Here is an 18,221-nt window from a genome sequence, read left to right as displayed (position 1 = left end):
GGAAGGGAGTCAGCAAGAAGAGGCTGCTCTATATCCATATTAAATTTTCTGCTCGCAGAAGGGGTAGAGTGAAGGTCTCCTGTGCCCCAGGAGCAGCATTTCGGGGAGATCAGTGGGCAGTAGCAGGAGGGGGGAACATTCACTTCTATTGTCAGAAGTGCTGTGAGTCAGCAGAAAATTTACAGTGCAATGCTAAGCAGAGTTGCGTGTGTGTGTTATGTGCCATCGAGTCATCTCTGACCTATGGCGACCCTATGAATGAAAGACCTCCAAAACGTTCTATCTTTAACAGACTTGCTCAGATCCTGCAAACTGGAGGATGTGGCTAATTTTTATTGAGTCAAGCTATCTCGTTTTAGGACTTCCTCTTTTCCTACTACCTTCCACTTTTCCTAGCATTATTGACTTTTCCAGAGAATCTTGTCTTCTCATGATGTGACCAAAGTACGATAGCTTTAGTCTTGTCATTTTAGCTTCTAAAGAGAACCCTATGATGAGACTAAGCAGAGTTACTCCAGACTAAACTCATTGATTTCAGTGGATTTAGATTGGAATAACTCTTCTTAAGATTGCACTGTTAGTCGAGGTACAACCCTCTGAGTACAGAGAAGAGGAATGAGATGAGGAAATTTTCAGTTAACATGTCAATTATTTTCTTGTGTGTGATCCTAATTTTGTTTTAAGTTTCACTGAAGTTAAACAGTGCCAACAGATCCATTTTTTGTTGCTCAACCGAAAATTATAAGATTCTGTAGAGTAAGATCAAGATGGGTAGCCGTGTTAGTGTGTCTGTAGCAGTAGAAAAGAGGGAGAGTCCAGTAGCACATATAAGACTAACAAAAATTGTGGTAGGGTCAGGGCTTTTTTTCATCTGGAACGCGGTGGAATGGAGTTCCGGAACCTCTTGAAAATGGTCACATGGCTGGTGGCCCCACCCCCTGATCTCCAGACAGAGAGGAGTTTAGCTTGCCCTCTGCGCCGCTCCAGCCTCCAGATCAGGGGGTGGGGCCACCGACCATGTGACCATTTTCTCTGAGGGCAACCCACTGAGTTCCACCACCTCTTTTCCCAGAAGAAAAGCCCTGGGTAGGGTAAGAACATTTGTTAATCACAGCTCACTTCTTCAGATACACTTCTGAAGTAGTGAGCTGTGACTTACAAAAGCTCATACCCTGCCACAATTTTTGTTAGTCTTATAGGTGCTCCTGGACTCTTGCTCTTTTCTACTCTTGTAAAGGAAATTATTGATTAATGAAAATGTTGAGCTGGGCAGGGCGTGTGGGCTGTTGACATCTCCTAGAGAAATGCTCTCTGCCGAGCCCGGAAAAGGGGCCTGTCACTCCGCACCTCACTCAAACCGGCTGCTTAGCGCACAGACCTTAGTGCCCGAATTCTTTGGCCAGGGAGAGGCAATTGGCAGCAGGTCAATGGGGTGCGAGTCTGCATGCCTCTCTTGGAGCACGTGTGGGAGATGAGCTCAAGACACAATGATTTTGTCTCTTTTATCAGCCTGCCCAGCCCCTGGCAGGGATGTGTGAGCCTTTCTAACAGTGTGGAGGGACAGTGATACAACTTATTAAATCAAGCTTCAGTTGCGGAACTTAGTGGCTGGCAGGGAAAAGTTCAGTCCCATTGTACAGAATAGGACTTGTTGTTGAGTCATTAGGAAATTGCTGTTTGTGGGCAGTGCATTTCAGGATTTTAGTGGGGCATATAGTGCTGCATTAAACACAAAGCAGAAACAGATGTCTAAACCCACTTCTAGGTAATAGCCGAAGAATGGGGCAAAACGGCCCCTTTTGGCAAAGTTCCTCTGTTAGTTCCTGTTGTCTTTAGAGAAGGATGTTGGGGGTAGATACTTGGGGACACTTGACCCCTCCTCATTTAGATGCTGATGAGGCGTTCAGACCTGGAAGGAAATTTGGCACATTCGTCTCTGTTCTGAACCTTTCTCAGCCAGCCAGGCAGCCTATCTATGTGAAAGAAAATTAGAGACTTGTTTTTGATGTTAAAATTAAACTCGTTAGAAAAAGGTAGACGTGTTAAGGATCTTGAAATAATTAAATGTGTAGAAACAAATCTTGTTCAACGTGAATGTTTTCTTTTACTTAAGATTGTGTACATTTTAAGTAAACAAATAAAATAAACGAGGAAGCCTGCTTGAGCAGGAAGTCTGCATACGTGTTGGTGCGCATATGAGGTCCCTGACTGGGATGCCTGAGACAAGTTTAGGGCCCAGTGGCAAGATCCCCCAGCATTTTTTTAAACACCCCACTTAACAGGTGCTTGGGGGCCTGATTTATATCAGGGGCAGGCCATGATGCGAGGTCAGAAGTTGCTCCAAACCTTTGCCTGATCAGAAAGGACCCTAGGAAAGAGCATGGCTTCTGTGCAGTCACATATGGAATTTTTGGAATCTATTCGATGTTTGGAATTCTTGGAATTTTTGGAATTTTTAGAAATTTTGGAATCTGGGATTTTTGGAACTCTAGGGATTGGAATTTTTGGAATTCTTGAAGTTTTTGGAATTGTTGGAATATCTGGAATATTTAGAATCCTCGGAAACTTGGGGTTTTGGAATTTAGAAATTCTTGGAGTTTTTGTAATTTTTGGAGTATTTGGAATGTACATGTCCCCTTTAGAAAGAATCCCTTTAAATGTTGGAGGATGTGAGGCTCACCTTTTGCTTGTATGGAGCAGCAAAACGTCTGCCACCTGTCCTGTACAGTGACGAACCCTTAGACTGGTGGTTTCCCCTGCCCTGTGAGGCAGGTCTTCCTTGTGCTTGCATGTTGTTGAGAATTCTTCCCTAGGTGGTACTCTAGAAGCAGGATCAGAACCAGTTTAGCCCTCCAGAGTTACCAGCTGGGATGCAAGTTGGGAGCGGCCGCTGTGGAGTTTGCTCCTAGCCTACTTTGAAGGATGGGGTTGAAAGGCGAGACTCCCTGCACAAGAATTATACTTCACAAAAGCTTTTATAGAAAGGAAACTGCCCTTTTTCTGATGCTGAAAATGACCTTGTTTAGCTAACCAAGCCACTGTGGAGCATGGTTTGGTTTTTCATACACATTCCCTTGTTGCCGTTACTTTCTCCGTCTTGGTGGTGCAAGGAGCCGTCAAGATGCTTTCCAGGCAGGGCAGGAAGCAGCTCCCCGTGGGCCAGAATGTTCTGCCTGCTTGTCACAGTGAGTTGTTTTCCGGAAGAAACTGTCAGTGAACGTATTGGCCCAGATCTGTTAACTAGAAATGACTGGTACGCTTCCATATTTCTGCTCCATATGCATTTCAGAATTAGAAGAATAAAAGTTGTGAAATACGCAACAACTTGGCAGCTCTTTTGTTATCAGAATCTGACATCTGAAAACATGGTAAAAACTGACGTGCAGAGCTTGAGGCTTAAGGAAGGAAACGGAAAAGCCGTGTAGAAACAGTTCATTTGGGGGGTTTCGCCTCTTTTTTTTGTTAGCCCTCTCTTCTTAAAAGAGCACTGGGGATGGCTTACAAGAGAAAAAAAACAAAAATTAATTAAAACAAAGAGAAAAATAATGGGTTGGATCCATACTAAATGGGGAACTTTTAGCCATCCCCCTTCCCCACTGCAGACCCCCCCCTTGACGTTCCTCAGGGTCCTGCACCTGCCCCAGAGCAACATTCCATGGAGATGAGTGGGTTGCGGGTAGAGGAGGGAGCAGGAGAGTTTTGTTCTGCCGTTGGAAATTTTGAATCACACCCAACATGTATTAAATTTAATTTTAAGAAGGGGAAAAGGAATAAAATAAATAAATAATAAAGTAAGACTCATGTATTGTCGAAGGCTTTCACGGCCGGAGAACGATGGTTGTTGGGGGTTTTCCGGGCTGTATTGCCGTGGTCTTGGCATTGTAGTTCTCATGTAGACTCATGTAGTTACCCATTTTTAAATGTAGCTATTCCAAGGGCACAAGGCTCAGTGGAGGACTCATGGGGAGGGGGGATCCTCCCCACACTGGCCTCTGCTTCTCCCTTGCTCTGACTCCACGTTCCCTTACCAGCCTTCCCTACTTGCATTCCCACCTACCAGCCTTCCTTCTGTCCAGCTGTTTGCCCGGCCACCCATTCTTCCTGCCGGCCCAATTTTCCCACCTAATCTGCTGTTCCCCCTTTTGCTTGTCTTCACACGTTGAGATGCATAGATCTTTCCGGTTTGTATCTGTCCTTGATTTCCTGTTAATGGGCCAAGGCCTGCATTATTTCAAAGGGGGGTACAGTGGTGGATCCATTTTCTCTCTATTACAAGTATTTTTAATTGTGAACTGGCTGAAGTTTAAGAACTTGTAACACTCTCTGTTCTTCCCTGTGGCTGTTCTTATTCTTCCAAGACCCACCGGATATATGGTACTCTGAGAGAGAATGAGTTGTAATGCTGATTTGGTTATGTATCCTTACTAATATAATATCCCTGCAAGGACTGAAAGAAGTCACATGGCCGGATAGTATGACGCTTTTCCTAGCCTAAGGTTCTCTCTTGCTTAGTCAGTACTTGGTCTGGGTTAATTGGCAACTAGCTAATTACATTCCTGTAGAGTATACACTTACGAAGTATGATGATAATGTTGTTCATGGAAATCTTGTATTGGCTAAGAATGACCAGCTGAGCTTTGGAGGCTGGGAGTCTTTGTGCCTCAGGGCCAAAAGCAAGTGGTCAACATGGCAGCAGAGAGAATGAGCTGAGTTTTGCAAACTGGCTTGAGTTAATCCTCGGGATCTTCTAGTTCCCATCCACTTCTTTAAGTTATGTTTTGAGAGATTTGTCACTGTATTTATGTGTAGTTCTGAAATTCTGCAATGAGATTGTGTAAACAGACTGCAAAATGGAATGCATTTACAGTTTGGTTCATGTAATAACGTTGTATGATGTTTTCTTTCTTTTAAAACTTTGAGAATTTGCTAATAGAACCTTTATTCTTTTTTTTTTAGCTCCAGTGATAAACCGATTCACGCGGCGAGCATCAGGTCAGTTGGATGCAGTTCCATGTTTTCATTGTCCTTTGACGTTTGAAATGTGTGTTGCCGTTTCTTAATATTAAAACTAAAACAGTGGTCCTCTGGCACAGTCTTGGACATTTGGGTTTGGTCTAGTGTAGAAACAGCTCATCTGATGGAATGGCTTTTCCATTTGCAGAGGAAAGGAAGACAATTTTTGCTTACCCCCTCCCCTGCTGCAGACTTCCAGTTTTCTCCCCAGGCTGTTCCTTTGGGTCCATGATTCTGATTCTGAGGGACAAAGAATACTGCAGTGCAGGGTGGATAGGGGAGAGCTACTTTCCTGTAAGCCACCCCTGCTTGGGCTACTTGGGATCAAAGCCTTTGTACTCACACACACAAATCGGAGTGGAGCGCTTTCTCTCTTTGAGCAGGATTCACAGTTTTGAAATTGCCATTTCCGTGGCATCACGCGTGAACGCTTTGTTGCACAGAGGTATGCACAGGAATGGCACCACCTGTAAGGTTCTGCCAGTTAGATTTCAATGACTTCACTACATGAGTCCAGAAATGCATGAATTAAAGCTTTATTGATAATCAACTAGTTCAGCAATCCACTACAGGTTCAATGCCAGGAATGAAGTTCTGCGCCAAGCCCCCAAGTCTATATTGAATTACAGCCCAGTTCCCACCCCCCCTTAGCTGCCAGCCTCGTCTAGGTTTCCACTTCCCATCCTCTAATAGTTATGGTGTATATGTAAGCAAAAGCAAAGCAAAACAACTAAGGATGAGAGCAAAGAGGATGTTTTAGAGAGTTCAAGAGTTCTAAGGTTATGTATCCATAACAACGGCTCTTCTTCTCAGGAGACAGGCAGATAAACTCAGGAGGGGCTCCCTCCTGTACGCTTTCACAGGACAGAGACAGAGTAGACAGTCACAGCTTTCTCTAATGTAAGAGCGCAATGTCCGCTACAGTCCTCGGCCCAGGCTTTAGCAGGCTGTCCTCCAGCCAGGTGCTAGCTGGAGGAGAGCCTGCTAAACATTCCCTGCGAATATGGGCTCTCTAAGTACAACGGGGGCTGTTCTGATCCCCATGAACCACGAACTCCCGAACAGGTTCGTCAGTGGGAAATGTTCGTCACAGTTCATGAGTTTGGGTTCGGCAGCGGCAACGAACCACGAACCACAGGTTCGTTAATTTTTTTTGGTTTGTGCCCATGTCTAGTCATAAGCTTGTGAATATCCAAAATCTTTTCCAATCAGAATGTTCCTCTGCCTTGACCAATATAAAAGCGAGGCCAAGAAACAAGACTAGAACTTGAATATTAGTATACGTTCAGTTCATGTTCCTAACACCATTTAAAATCAAGCACATTTAAGATAATTCCAAGTACTGGGTCTGAAGGCTGCTAAATTCGCCTCTACTTTTGAACTAGGCATCTCTTGCAAGGTTTTCTTACAGGATCCTAAATTGAAAGAATGCACTTTAAAGGCTGCATTCTGACATCATCCTCAGACAGAGATATGTTTGTGATGGACATGAAATGAGGTTGCTGTTACGCTTGTAGTGTTCTCTTCTTCCTCCTCATCTGTGGAAAGTTGAAAGCTTCCTGCCTTCGGAAGCCTTCAATTAAATTCCATTTTGCTGTACTATCTGAATGTAAATGTTTAGACCAACTGGAGTTTTTCTTTCCACCCAGAAATCCAAAACTACTGTTTAATCCTAGTTTATAAGTCTAGTTTGTGGGAAAGAAACTTCAAATTATACAGCCATCTGCAACTAGAAATCTGTAAGGGAGAAGGGAATGGAGGGGAGAAAGGCACGCAAGTTACGTTTGAATGAAGCCAAAGAGTAAAGAATATTGTTTTGATTGTTCAAGTTAAAAATCCAAGAGCAGCACAAAACAGCTCACTGCACGGGGCCTGAGCTCTGTGGCAAAGTGCTAATTAACTTGCAAAGAACTCTCATGTAATGAAACGTTTTCTTTTGATTTAGCATGCTGAGTTGTGGGAAACTATTCTGCCAATAATGTTAGCTTCCTAACCTTCAAAAAAGGTGAAATTTACTGGAACAAAGATTTCAAGGTGGAAAAGAAATGCACACACACCCATGCATTCCCATACACACCCACCCATCAATGTATGTATACCCTAAAGTTGGGGACGTTGACAGAACTGCCAGTGGAGAGTAGCACACAGCAAAATAATGGAGGAGATTTAAAATTCTGAATGCAAGTAGCACAATGTCAGATTACCTCCAACATATCTAATTCCTTCTTTATCTTCTGAACCCACTATTAGGGTTGCCGTGGATGTGATATTTGTGATCTTTCAAAGTTGTTCTGGGCCGTCCTTTCTTTCTGTTTTAGATGCATGTTTGAGAATTGGGGTTTTTTTTTCTTGACAAAGCTGCCAATTAAATAGCCCGAGGTTAATTGTAGAAGCACCTGCTGACAGTAATGTGGGGTGTTAATTATTTAGCAGCAATTCCAGCCAGCCTGCTGGGACTACCAGCATTTTTTCCCCTTCCATCTGCATAGCCATAATTGCCATCGGCAGCTGCTGCAGAATATTTCCACTCAAATCCGTCTTCTGCAAAGCCTTTATGTTTCACACAGGCTTTCCTTTCAACGAGCTCACTTGCCATCCCGACCCCAAGTGCTTTCTAAATTTGAGGGTTCACCCCTCCCACAGCAGTTGGGGGCTCAAGAGCTGCTGCTAGGGAAGAGTTTAAAAATAATGTGGGTGGGTTGCTTCCGAGCACTCTGGATCACACCTGCACATGTCAAACGTGTTTCTGATAGCTGGTTGAAGCCTTTCACACGTGAATGACATTTAGGATGCGAGGGTGATCTGGCTGTGACATCTCTCACCCCATTGATTGTCAGGGTTGATTTGGCTGATCTGGCTGGCTAGGCAGGTGTCCCCTTCCTCCTCCACCACTCCATGTGTGTCTTTCCCAAGGCTGTGCACTCGGTGGAAGAGGACGACCATCCCAGATAGAAGGACTGTACCGTTCTTTGGTCAAGGGTATACGATAGCTGCGCTCCCTTGCTAGAACCTCCAAACATGAATAACATTTTAGAAGATAAAAAGTAAAGAGTCCAGTTGCACCTCTTAAGACAAACCAAGTTTATTGTAGCATAAGCTTTTGAGAACCACAGCCAGAGTTGTGGTTCTCAAAAGCTTATGCTACAATAAACTTGGTTAGTCTTAAAAGGTGCTACTGGACTCTTTACTGTTTTGCTACTATAAACTACGGCTAACTCCTCTTGATTTTAGAAGGGAAATATTGTAGAAGTAAAGCAGTTGCTTACAGGTTATAGTTCAGTCCTGTTCAAGAAAACATTACAGTCTGGGGAAGAAGTAATCTCTAACCGTGGTTAAGAGGTTGAGACATGAAATTCTATTCTTACTTGCGCTGCCTGCCCCCTCCCCTGTACAAATCCCCCCTGCCAGTGGTTCTTAACCTTTCATATCTCACCTTCCGCTGATCACTCTGTCCAAGAACCTGGGTCCTGTCATAGAAACCAAAAGCTCAACTCTTCTGAAAAGGACATGTTATATGTTTGTTTACAGTCATTCTTATGTTAATAATAACATAAATAATATTCCCTTGACTGAAGAATGGTCCACTCCTCTCTGGGATGATCGTCCTCTTCCACCAAGTGCGGAGATTCAGGAGGAGCGGTGAGGGAGGAAGGGACCACACGCCTAGCCAGCCAGATCAGTCGAATCAACCCTGGCAATCAATGGGGTGACAGATGTCACAGCCAGATCACCCTCACATCTCCTAAAGTAATATTATTAATACAAGCAATGCCAGAAGGTCACAGAGGCAGAACAGGTTGGCAGGAGATGGGATTTCATACTTTTGGGTGGACTTAGGGATTGAGGGAGAGCTAATTCTCAGGAATCATTGTGAAAGCCCTGTATCCCACCTAGACAACTTCTGTGTCCCACAGGTGGTATGTGTACCACTTGGTTGAGAACCATTGGCTTAAACTACATCCACACTGATCATGTTTAACAGTAGCCATGGGTTTAACCAGCTTTGAGCTGTGGCAAAGAGGAACCTGCTAAGCATTATCTATGCCCAGTATTCATGGTTAGGCCAGTGGTTGGAACCCGCAGGTGAGTTCTGTAGCCCCACTTGGTAGATCACGTCCTTAGAGAGTTGCCTTTTCTTTTGCTGCTTTTTGAAGGTCCACGCTACTAGAGTGCATGCATAGAAAATGTCTTCTGCCTCTCCTTACATGCATGTGTAGAGGAGAAGCGGAATTTCACCATGGCTCCGATTTTTGGCTTGTTCCTCACTGTGGTACACCACCTGGTGTTTGGCATGTGTTTCCTGTTCTGGACTCTGCTGACAGCTTCCCAATCCTTTGTCCTGCCCCGGAGACAGCTTCCCAGTCCTTTGTCCCACCCTGGGAGTAACTATTTAGTCATTTTTTTGGCGCATAGAATAGAATAAAATAGAATAGAATAGAATCATAGAATTGGAAGGGGCCATACAGACCATCTAGTCCAACCCCCCGCCCAGTGCAGGATCAGCCTAAAGCATCTCTGACAAGTATTCATCCAGCCTCTTCTTGAAAACTGCCAGTGAGGGGGAGCTCACCACCTCCCTAGGCAGCTGATTCCACTTTTGAACTACTCTGACCGTAGTCAGAGGACAAAATCCATTTTGTCCACATCCTTTTTGAAGTGAGGGCTCCAGAACTGCACACAATACTCCAAGTGTGGCCTGACCAAGGCAGTATAGAGAGGGGCTATGACCTCCTGCAATTTCAATGCTATGACCCCTTTGATACAACCCAGGATTGAATTAGCCTTTTTTGCCACCACATCACACTGACTGCTCGTATTCAGTTTACAGCCCACTCTTACCCCAAGATCCCTTTCGCATATACTACTGCCCAGAAGTGTATCCCCCATCCAGTATTTGTGCTTCCCATTTTTGTGGCCCAGATGTAATACTGTGCACTTGTCTTTTGTTGAATTGCATCCTATTCACAGCTGCCCACTTCTCCAGAGTATTCAGGTCTTGTTGAATTTTAATTCTATCTTCTTGGGTGTTTGCTACCCCTCCCAATTTGGTATCATCAGCAAATTTAATGAGCAGCCCTTCCACTCCCTCATCCAGATCATTGATAAAAATATTGGAAAGTACCGGGCCCAAAACCGAGCCCTGCGGCACCCCACTGGACACCTCCCTCCAATCTGATGAAACGCCGTTGATCACCACTCTTTGAGTGCGGTCCTCCAACCAGTTCCCTATCCACCTAACTGTCCTATAGTCCACTCCACAGTCTTCCAGTTTGCCCATCAGAATGTCATGGGGGACCTTATCAAAAGCTTTACTGAAATCCAGATAAATCACGTCAACAGAGTTCCCCCGATCCAGTAAGCTGGTCACTCGATCAAAGAAGGAAACCAGGTTGGTCTGGCAGGATCTGTTAGGAACAAAACCATGCTGACTTCCCCAGATCACTGAGCGGTCCTTCAGATGCTTACAGATTGATCCCTTTAAAATCTGTTCTCATATCTTCCCAGCAACAGAAATCAGACTGACCGGCCTGTAGTTTCCCGGGTCATCCTTCTTCCCTTTCTTAAAGATTGGGATAACATTCGCTCTTCTCCAATCCTGTGGCACATCCCCAGTCCTCCAGGAGGCCTTGAAGATGATGGACAGGGGTTCTGCAAGTTCTCTAGAAAGTTCTTTCAGCACTCTTGGGTGTACCCCATCCAGCCCAGGGGATTTGTATTCATCCAGTGCAGCCAGATGCCTCTCCACAACCTCTCTGTCAATGTCAATTAGCCCAAGGGCATAAGATGCAATCTTGCCCTTAGGTACGTTCCATGGTATAATTGGACTGCCTGCTGCCTCGTGTGTGTGTGTGTGTGCTTTGAACCCACTCCTGCACCCTCAGACTGCATGTCTGAGCCCCTCTCCCTCTTCTTGCCACAAAATGCCACTGAAGTAGCTCTTCCTCAGACGCCCTCTAGCTTCTGGAACTGGTAAATATAGCCCAACTCTGCAACTCTCTCCAACTTTCCTCCCTGTTTTCCTAGTTAGCCCCGTGTGTGTGCTGTGTGTTTTGTGTGCAGTTGATCCTTAGTATTTTAAATAACAGCTCCTTTTTTATTGAATATCTGCTTCTTTATTGAAAGAGTTTTCTAGAGGAAGGGATCCTTGTACACATAGACGCAAAAGATCCCCAGTTATCCCTCCTCTTGCAGCCTCTCCTTGCACGCTGATTCTCCCAACTCGCAAGGAAACTTCTTCATTGGGTAACAACAAGGTCTGGAGATCTATGAATGGAATGTCTGAAGCATTCTGTGTTGGCACATGCCAGCTGTTTGAACTGGGTCTGCAGTATGGGGAAGCATTTCCCCCCCTTTTAGCCAGTGTTATCCCAGCTGTAAATCTCCATACCCACCCTGTGCTACTATTTGCCTTTCTGGGGAACCATACAGGAAACTTGCATGCCACAACCCAGCAAATAGCCACTGGGACGGATTTGAAGTCGGAAAAACAGTTGAAGGAACTGGTTGAAATTCTTCGTGCATCATATCCTCAGTCTTAATCAGTGGGACCCATGGCTGCTATTTATCAGTAAAAAACTCTTTTATGTAATTTGATTCACAGCAAGGAATGTTAAGATTTTTTTTAAGCATGTGAATATATCCTCATTAAACAGTAGCTTTCTCTTTGTTTTGATATCTTTTAAGAGTAAAAGTTTGGATTCTTTTTGGAGTGAAATTGCTGTGGACTTTTTTTTTTAAATGTAAGCAGAACAAAGCTAAAAAGCCGTTTGTAGTGAGAGGAGTGGACATTTCCTTTGACCAAGATAGGTTGGTATAGCCTTTGTCAGGCTTAGAAACTTTGTGGTTGGTCTTAGTGCCTATTAGATATTTTGCTGGGATTTTAAAAGCTGTAAGCTATAACAGTGTAAGTATCTTCATCCTTTATAATAAGATCTCAGCTTGCAGCACCAGGTAATATGAACGTTCTGTTCTGACTAAAGAATAAAATGTTAAAAATTCAGTTCTGACAAAATAAAATAAACTCTCTTACTTGTCCATATCTACCACTTATAAATAACTGGATGTGTGCTGACCTCGTGGCATTTCTGCAGAGATTCTTTCATGCTAAAAAGCTTGAAACAAGAATATCAGGGCCTTTTATTTTAAAAAATAAGCTGGCCTCTTTAAAAAATAATGGCTTCTTTGATTAAACATAAATAGATCGCTCCTGTTGTGGTGGCATTTCAGTTGGTGCGCTGTAACGATTAGATTATAATTAGGTTCTATTTTTGATTTATTTTCACCATAACCCAGGCTGAAAAAGACATTATTATTTAATAAACAATCCCATAAAGAATTTGGGAACAGGATCAGGACGGCAGAAAGGAAATTTAAAATATTTCTCAGGTGCTCCTTTCGTTCCTCCCTGTGTGCCCCTGTACAGACAAACTAAGATTGTGTTGTCAGTTGTGCTGATCTGCAGAAAAATCACTTCAGGACCAAACTTTTGCGCCTACATTCAGTAACTTTCTCCTCCCAATCCCAAATGCTGATGCAACCAGTGACACCAGAACATATTAACAATAATTATCGGACAGAATGGGGATATAGAGAATCCAAACCTCGGGGAATTTGTTTTTCATACTAGCTCTTATTTTCAACCTAGCATTTTCCAACCTGCATTCCACCTTCCCAAATCCATACTTCTTCCACAGCAGCTTGTTGTTTTAGGCAGTAAGCATTTTATCTTGCATGCTTCCTCTATAAGGAGCAAAAGAACCCTCAGTGTTGCTGGAGGAACAACCTGGTATCAAAGTGTGGTCATAGGTAGGTGGACTGTGTAAAAGTTATGGGGGTATAAGAGCAGAATTTACAAGTTTATATGCCAGAATCTTTTAATGATGGGGAGGTCAGGGAGCACTGCAGAAGGCCAGGTGTCAGCCCTTTGTTAGAGCTAAGAATAAAAAAGTTGCCTTAAAGGTTCTAGGAAGCTGTGTTGAGCCAAAGATTTAGAAAAATTTAAACACGAAAATGACTGCAGAGCCGTGTGTGAGAGTTCATCTTCTCCAGAATTCTTTATCAGGCTTAGAAATGTAAAATTTTTGGAAATGTTGATGCTGTGGGGAAAAAGTGAAAATGGAAATATCACACATGCACACACAGAATAAATTTTAGAGAGATGTCTCAGTCCACGATCTTGATGCTTTTTTCTACATTCTATTTAGGAACGTCCTACATTCTTAATAGTTGCTGAACAGACCTGGTATTGGATTGTTCTTTTGGCCTTCTGGTAAGAGGAACTTGAGAGACTTGAGAGTCAGTATTAAAAAACAGTGATTTGGCCGATCTCTCTCTAACACCAAATGGAACACTCGTGTTCCTTAGTGAAGAGCTAATCGCTGAGAACATGTTGAGGTCTACACATTGGAATAAGAAGTATTTGCTTCTGTACCAGCTTCACTTTGGGATTTTTTAATCCTGTTTTGTGGTGCTGCCCCTGTGTTGTATGTTGCCATTTCAGGATAGTGTCTATCCATGTTCTGCTTCAGGCTGAAGATTTAGGAAGTTCAGCTATATTTAAATATTTGGATTCGTATCTAGCTGCATTGAAGGTCTGTCTCATAGAAAAATATTTTAAGGGGTGGACACTAGCATAATTTAATATACAAAATAGTTCCTTGAATCAGACAACCTCAGCTCAATTGACTCAAGGAATTTCTGTTATTGAGTAAAAATAAATGTTAAAGATAGCAAAATTATCTACTAATCATCCTTTTCATGCTATTTTTATCACACTGTCTTGGTAAAATTTGGATATATAATTGCCAGAGAAAAAGCTGAAGCTGATATGATCCAGATGAGTATTTACAGGTGTACTGAGTCAGTTTGATAAATTGTTCATGAGTCTTTGTTAAAGAGAGAAATTGTCAAAGCAAGGTGTTTTGTCTCAGGTGTGAAAGCTAGAGCGAGACAGAGAGATTCTGGTATGCTTTAAGGTCTATCTGCCAAACGTTGCAAGCAAGCAAGCAAGAAATAGTTTGTTTCTCTCTGAAATCTGTAATAGCAAACAGTGAGAACTAACTGTGCAGCTGGAGGCTCACGTTCTCCTCCCTCTTATTTTTCTAGCAGAAAATTAAAAACCTCATTAAATAAGATGAGTGCTAACAGCTTTTGAGGAAAAGCTTTGAAATAAAAGCAAACATGGAATGAAAGCCAACATTTCTAACATGGTAGATTTGATGGTTGTTGGGGGTTTTCCGGGCTGTATTGCCGTGGTCTTGGCATTGTAGTTCCTGACGTTTCGCCAGCAGCTGTGGCTGGCATCTTCAGAGGTGTAGCACCAAAAGACAGAGATCTCTCAGTGGACACTGAGAGATCTCTGTCTTTTGGTGCTACACCTCTGAAGATGCCAGCCACAGCTGCTGGCGAAACGTCAGGAACTACAATGCCAAGACCACGGCAATACAGCCCGGAAAACCCCCAACAACCATCGTTCTCCGGCCGTGAAAGCCTTCGACAATACATGGTAGATTTGGCTACTCCATTTTCATCAGTGTTTACTGTTCAAATGTGTGTTTCATTCATCTTATTTGTTTGCCTTGGAATATTTTTTATCGTCTTCGTCCTTCTGTGCAGCCCCACATTGGGACTGCGCAGGCGCAGGCCAGCCGCGGAAAAGATTTTTCTAGCTCTAAGAGATGTGAGGGGGACGTTCGGATCCACCGCGCATGCGCGCCGGTGTTCCCGCCAATTTTGAATGCATATATATCCGAACGTCCCCGGCATTCCCTCAGTTCCTTTTTCGCCGCCGTCGAAAAGGTTCTTATTGTCTAGCGTTCGTTTCCAGCGTCTCTTCGGAGTTTTGGATCGTTTCTTCTGCTGGTCGGTATTTTCCCCTTGTCATCTGTCGGGAGATACCGTTCATTATGTCGCAGACATCTTTGTTTAAAAAGTGTCATAAATGCGGCACTAAGATGACCCATTCGGACGGCCATGAGCTCTGCCTCATCTGCCTGGGCGAGGGGCATGTTGTCGAGCGCTGCTCCATTTGTATGTCCTTCACTCCGAAGGCAAGGAGTGATCGGAAGGCCAGGCTCCGTGCCTTCTTGTGGGATGCCAACCTTCTCCCCCCCAAGCCCTCGGGCTCTTCGGGAGATAGGCCGCGCTCCGCCGCTCCGTCACCGGCGCCGTCTCGTAAGTCGCCAGAGCCGCTCCCCTCGGAACCGACGGGGCAACCCGTTCCGGAGGCCCGACCTGATTCCGGTTCCGGGGATCGTCCTTCGAGCCGGAAGGCCAAGAAGCGTTCCGCTCCCAAGCCGAAGTCCTCCTCCAAGCCTTCGGTTCCGGAGGCTGTTTCGGAGCCCCCGTCCAAGAAGGCCAAGGCGAAGTCGAGGGCCAAGGGCCGTGCATTGTCCCCAGCTCCGACTGTGCTGCCTGGTTCTCCGGCCGAACCAGTCCTGATACCCGACGATGTGGTGAGTCTCCACACCCCGTCGCCTCCTTGCACGCCTCCTCCGTCGGTTCCCGAGGAATTTATGCCGTTTCCGCCTTTCCCGGAACCGTTCCAATCTTTTGAGCGCTCCCTGCCGTCCGCCCCGGCGCCTTCAGAGGCCTCCGTTCCACTGCCGTCTACCTCGTCGGTTCCGATGCCTCTTCGCTGGCCTGCCCCGGTGCCTGCTCCTCTGCCCCCTTGCCAACCGGTCGCGGGGGTTGGGAACATGACCTCCTGGCAGGATTTTGTGGCGTGGTTCCAGCAGTCGCTGCCCTTCCTGCAACATCCGTCGGTTCCGATGGTCTCCGTTCCGGCTCAGCCAGTCGGGCTCCCAGCACCCGCTCCTCCACCTCCGGGCTTGCCTCTGCGACCGCCGGTTCCTGCAACTTATCCGTCGGCCCCGACCGCTCACCGGTCTTCGGTTCCGACGCAAACCTCGCCGGAGTTTTCGGATTCCGAGGATGATGAAGGTCTGGCGTCACCGTCGGAGTGCTCTTCAGACGCGGCCTCGGATCCTTCCCCGGATGACACCGTGGGTGGGCCCCGCTCATCGTCCCCGAATGACGATTACAGGCTATTCTCCGAACAAATGGTGCGGATGGCCGCCGCGCTGGAGATAGACGTCTCCTCCACGACCTCCAAGCCCAAGAGTAAGCTGCTGGAGGCGCTGTATTCCGGGTCCCCCGCGTCGGTGGCGTTTCCCCCTGTGGAGGATTTTGTTGATAACGCTCTCGCGCTCTGGCAGACGCCGGCGTCCCTGTCCGCGACGGCAAAGAAGGTGGAACGGTACTACCGTTTAAAGCAAGATGATTGCCCGTACCTCTTCAATCACCCGAAACCCTCGTCGATCGTGGCTGAGGAGGGTCAGGCTCGGTTCCGTTCCGGTTCCTCGTCGGCCCCGGCGGACCGAGAAGGCAGAAAGCTGGATGGCGTGGGCAGGAAACTCTACTCATCCGCGTCTCTGGGATTCCGTATTGCCAACTTCCAGGCCATAATGGGATCCTATAATCTATTCCTGTGGAAGAGGCTGTCCTCTTACCTCTCCGACCTCCCGGAGGATCGCCGCCACCTGGTTAAGGCCCTCCAAGCCGAGGCCGTGAAGCTGTCAAAACAGCAAATGACAGCTGGCAAGGACGCCGCCGACTCTGCAGCGCGAGCGATGGCAACTTCGGTGGTCTTGCGTCGGCACGCCTGGCTCCGGTCCACGGCCCTGCCTCCAGAGAAGAAGGCGAAGGTGGAGGACTTCCCGTTCGAGGGGCCCCAGCTCTTCTCGGAGAAGACGGATGAGTCCCTCTCCCTGATGAAGAAGAATCAGCAGACGGCCAAGTCCCTCGGGGTCGCCCCCTCAGCCCAGTCGTCGGGTCCGAGGTATCGTTATGGTCGGTTCCGATCCTACCAGACCCCTTACCAGCCTTACCAGCAGCGTCAAGGGCGCTTCTTCTCGGGCCAGTCCTACGGTCACCGATCCTACTCTGCCCAGCAGCGTCACCCTTCCAGGCGCTCCGGCCGGTCCAAGGGCAGGCAACAGCCCTCTTCGCCCAAGCCTTCAACCTCGGCGCAGAAGCCCTCGGTCTTCTGACTACGCCTGGACGCTCCCCCGTTGGCCTCCGAGGGTGCTTCCTCTGCTGCCCAGTTTCTGGACAGGCTTCGACCTTTTTTGCCCTGTTGGCAACGTGTTACTTCTGACGCTTGGGTCCTGTCCATTGTGGCCCATGGTTACAAGTTAATGTTTACGGATGCACCCCCTCTCTCTCTCCCTCCCCGTTGTTCTCCATGTTGTGATGTTGTGTTACACAATAATGTTATGGAGTTGGTTACCAAAGGTGCTGTCCGGGTGGTCAATGTCTCTACTTCCCCATGGGGATTTTATTCCAGATACTTCCTTGTGGATAAGAAGGGTGGAGGTTCCCGGCCTATCTTAGACCTTCGAGGCCTCAATGGTTATTTGAAGGCTGAGAAGTTTCGCATGCTGACCCTGGCGCGAGTCATGGAACTCCTGGAAGTGGGCGTCTGGCTGGCCATTCTAGACCTGAAGGATGCCTACTTCCACATTTCTATATTTGAGGGCCACAGGAAATACCTGCGGTTTGTGTATGGGGATTCTGTGTATGAATATACAGTGTTGCCCTTCGGGCTAGCCTCTGCACCCAGAGTGTTCACAAAGTGCATGGCCACCGTAGTGGCATACCTGCGGTCCCAGGGTTGCTTTATCTACCCGTACCTGGATGACTGGCTCCTGGTGGGACCCTCACCTGACTCTCTCCAGGCCCATATTGCCCTCACTTTGTCCGTGCTGGCTAGGCTGGGCTTGGTGGTTAATGGGGATAAGTCTATCCTGACCCCAGGCATGGCCATTAGGTTTATTGGGGTCCATTTCAATTCCCTGCTGGGTAGAGCCTACCTGCCCCCAGACCGGTTGGCCAGGCTTTCCGCTTTGGCCCGGCATTTTATGCATTGCCGGTATCAGACTGCCCTTTTGGTTCAGACTCTGTTGGGCCTTATGGCCTCCACCACAGGGGTGGTTTTCTTTGCGCGCCTGCGTATGAGGCCTCTGCAAAACTGGTTTGTCCGGAGGTACAACCCCCTCACCATGGGTCAGCACCAGAGGTTTTCCATCCCCAGGGTGGTGCTGCGCTCTCTGGCCTGGTGGACTGTCCCTGGGAACCTGTCTGAAGGTTGTCCTTTCGGCCCCTTCCTACCTGAGGTCACGGTTTATACCGATGCCTCCAACTTGGGA

The 18,221-nt window shown here is 46.5% G+C and overlaps 1 protein-coding gene across 1 annotated transcript in view; it reads left to right on the top strand.

Moving 5' to 3' along the window:
• Window positions 1-18,221, top strand: part of PRKAR2B (protein kinase cAMP-dependent type II regulatory subunit beta) — a 69,527-nt gene that overhangs the window by 14,527 nt on the left and 36,779 nt on the right. Inside the window, exon 2 of the mRNA XM_054989313.1 lies at window positions 4,957-4,992. Within this exon, the coding sequence (XP_054845288.1) occupies window positions 4,957-4,992 (36 nt within the window). The remainder of the gene's footprint in view (window positions 1-4,956; window positions 4,993-18,221) is intronic.

This window comes from Eublepharis macularius, chromosome 9 (genome assembly GCF_028583425.1).
Source record: "Eublepharis macularius isolate TG4126 chromosome 9, MPM_Emac_v1.0, whole genome shotgun sequence".
Lineage (NCBI taxonomy): Eukaryota > Metazoa > Chordata > Lepidosauria > Squamata > Eublepharidae > Eublepharis > Eublepharis macularius.
The sequence above is the reverse complement of the archived record's forward strand: the minus strand, read 5'-3'. Positions and strand labels throughout refer to the sequence as shown.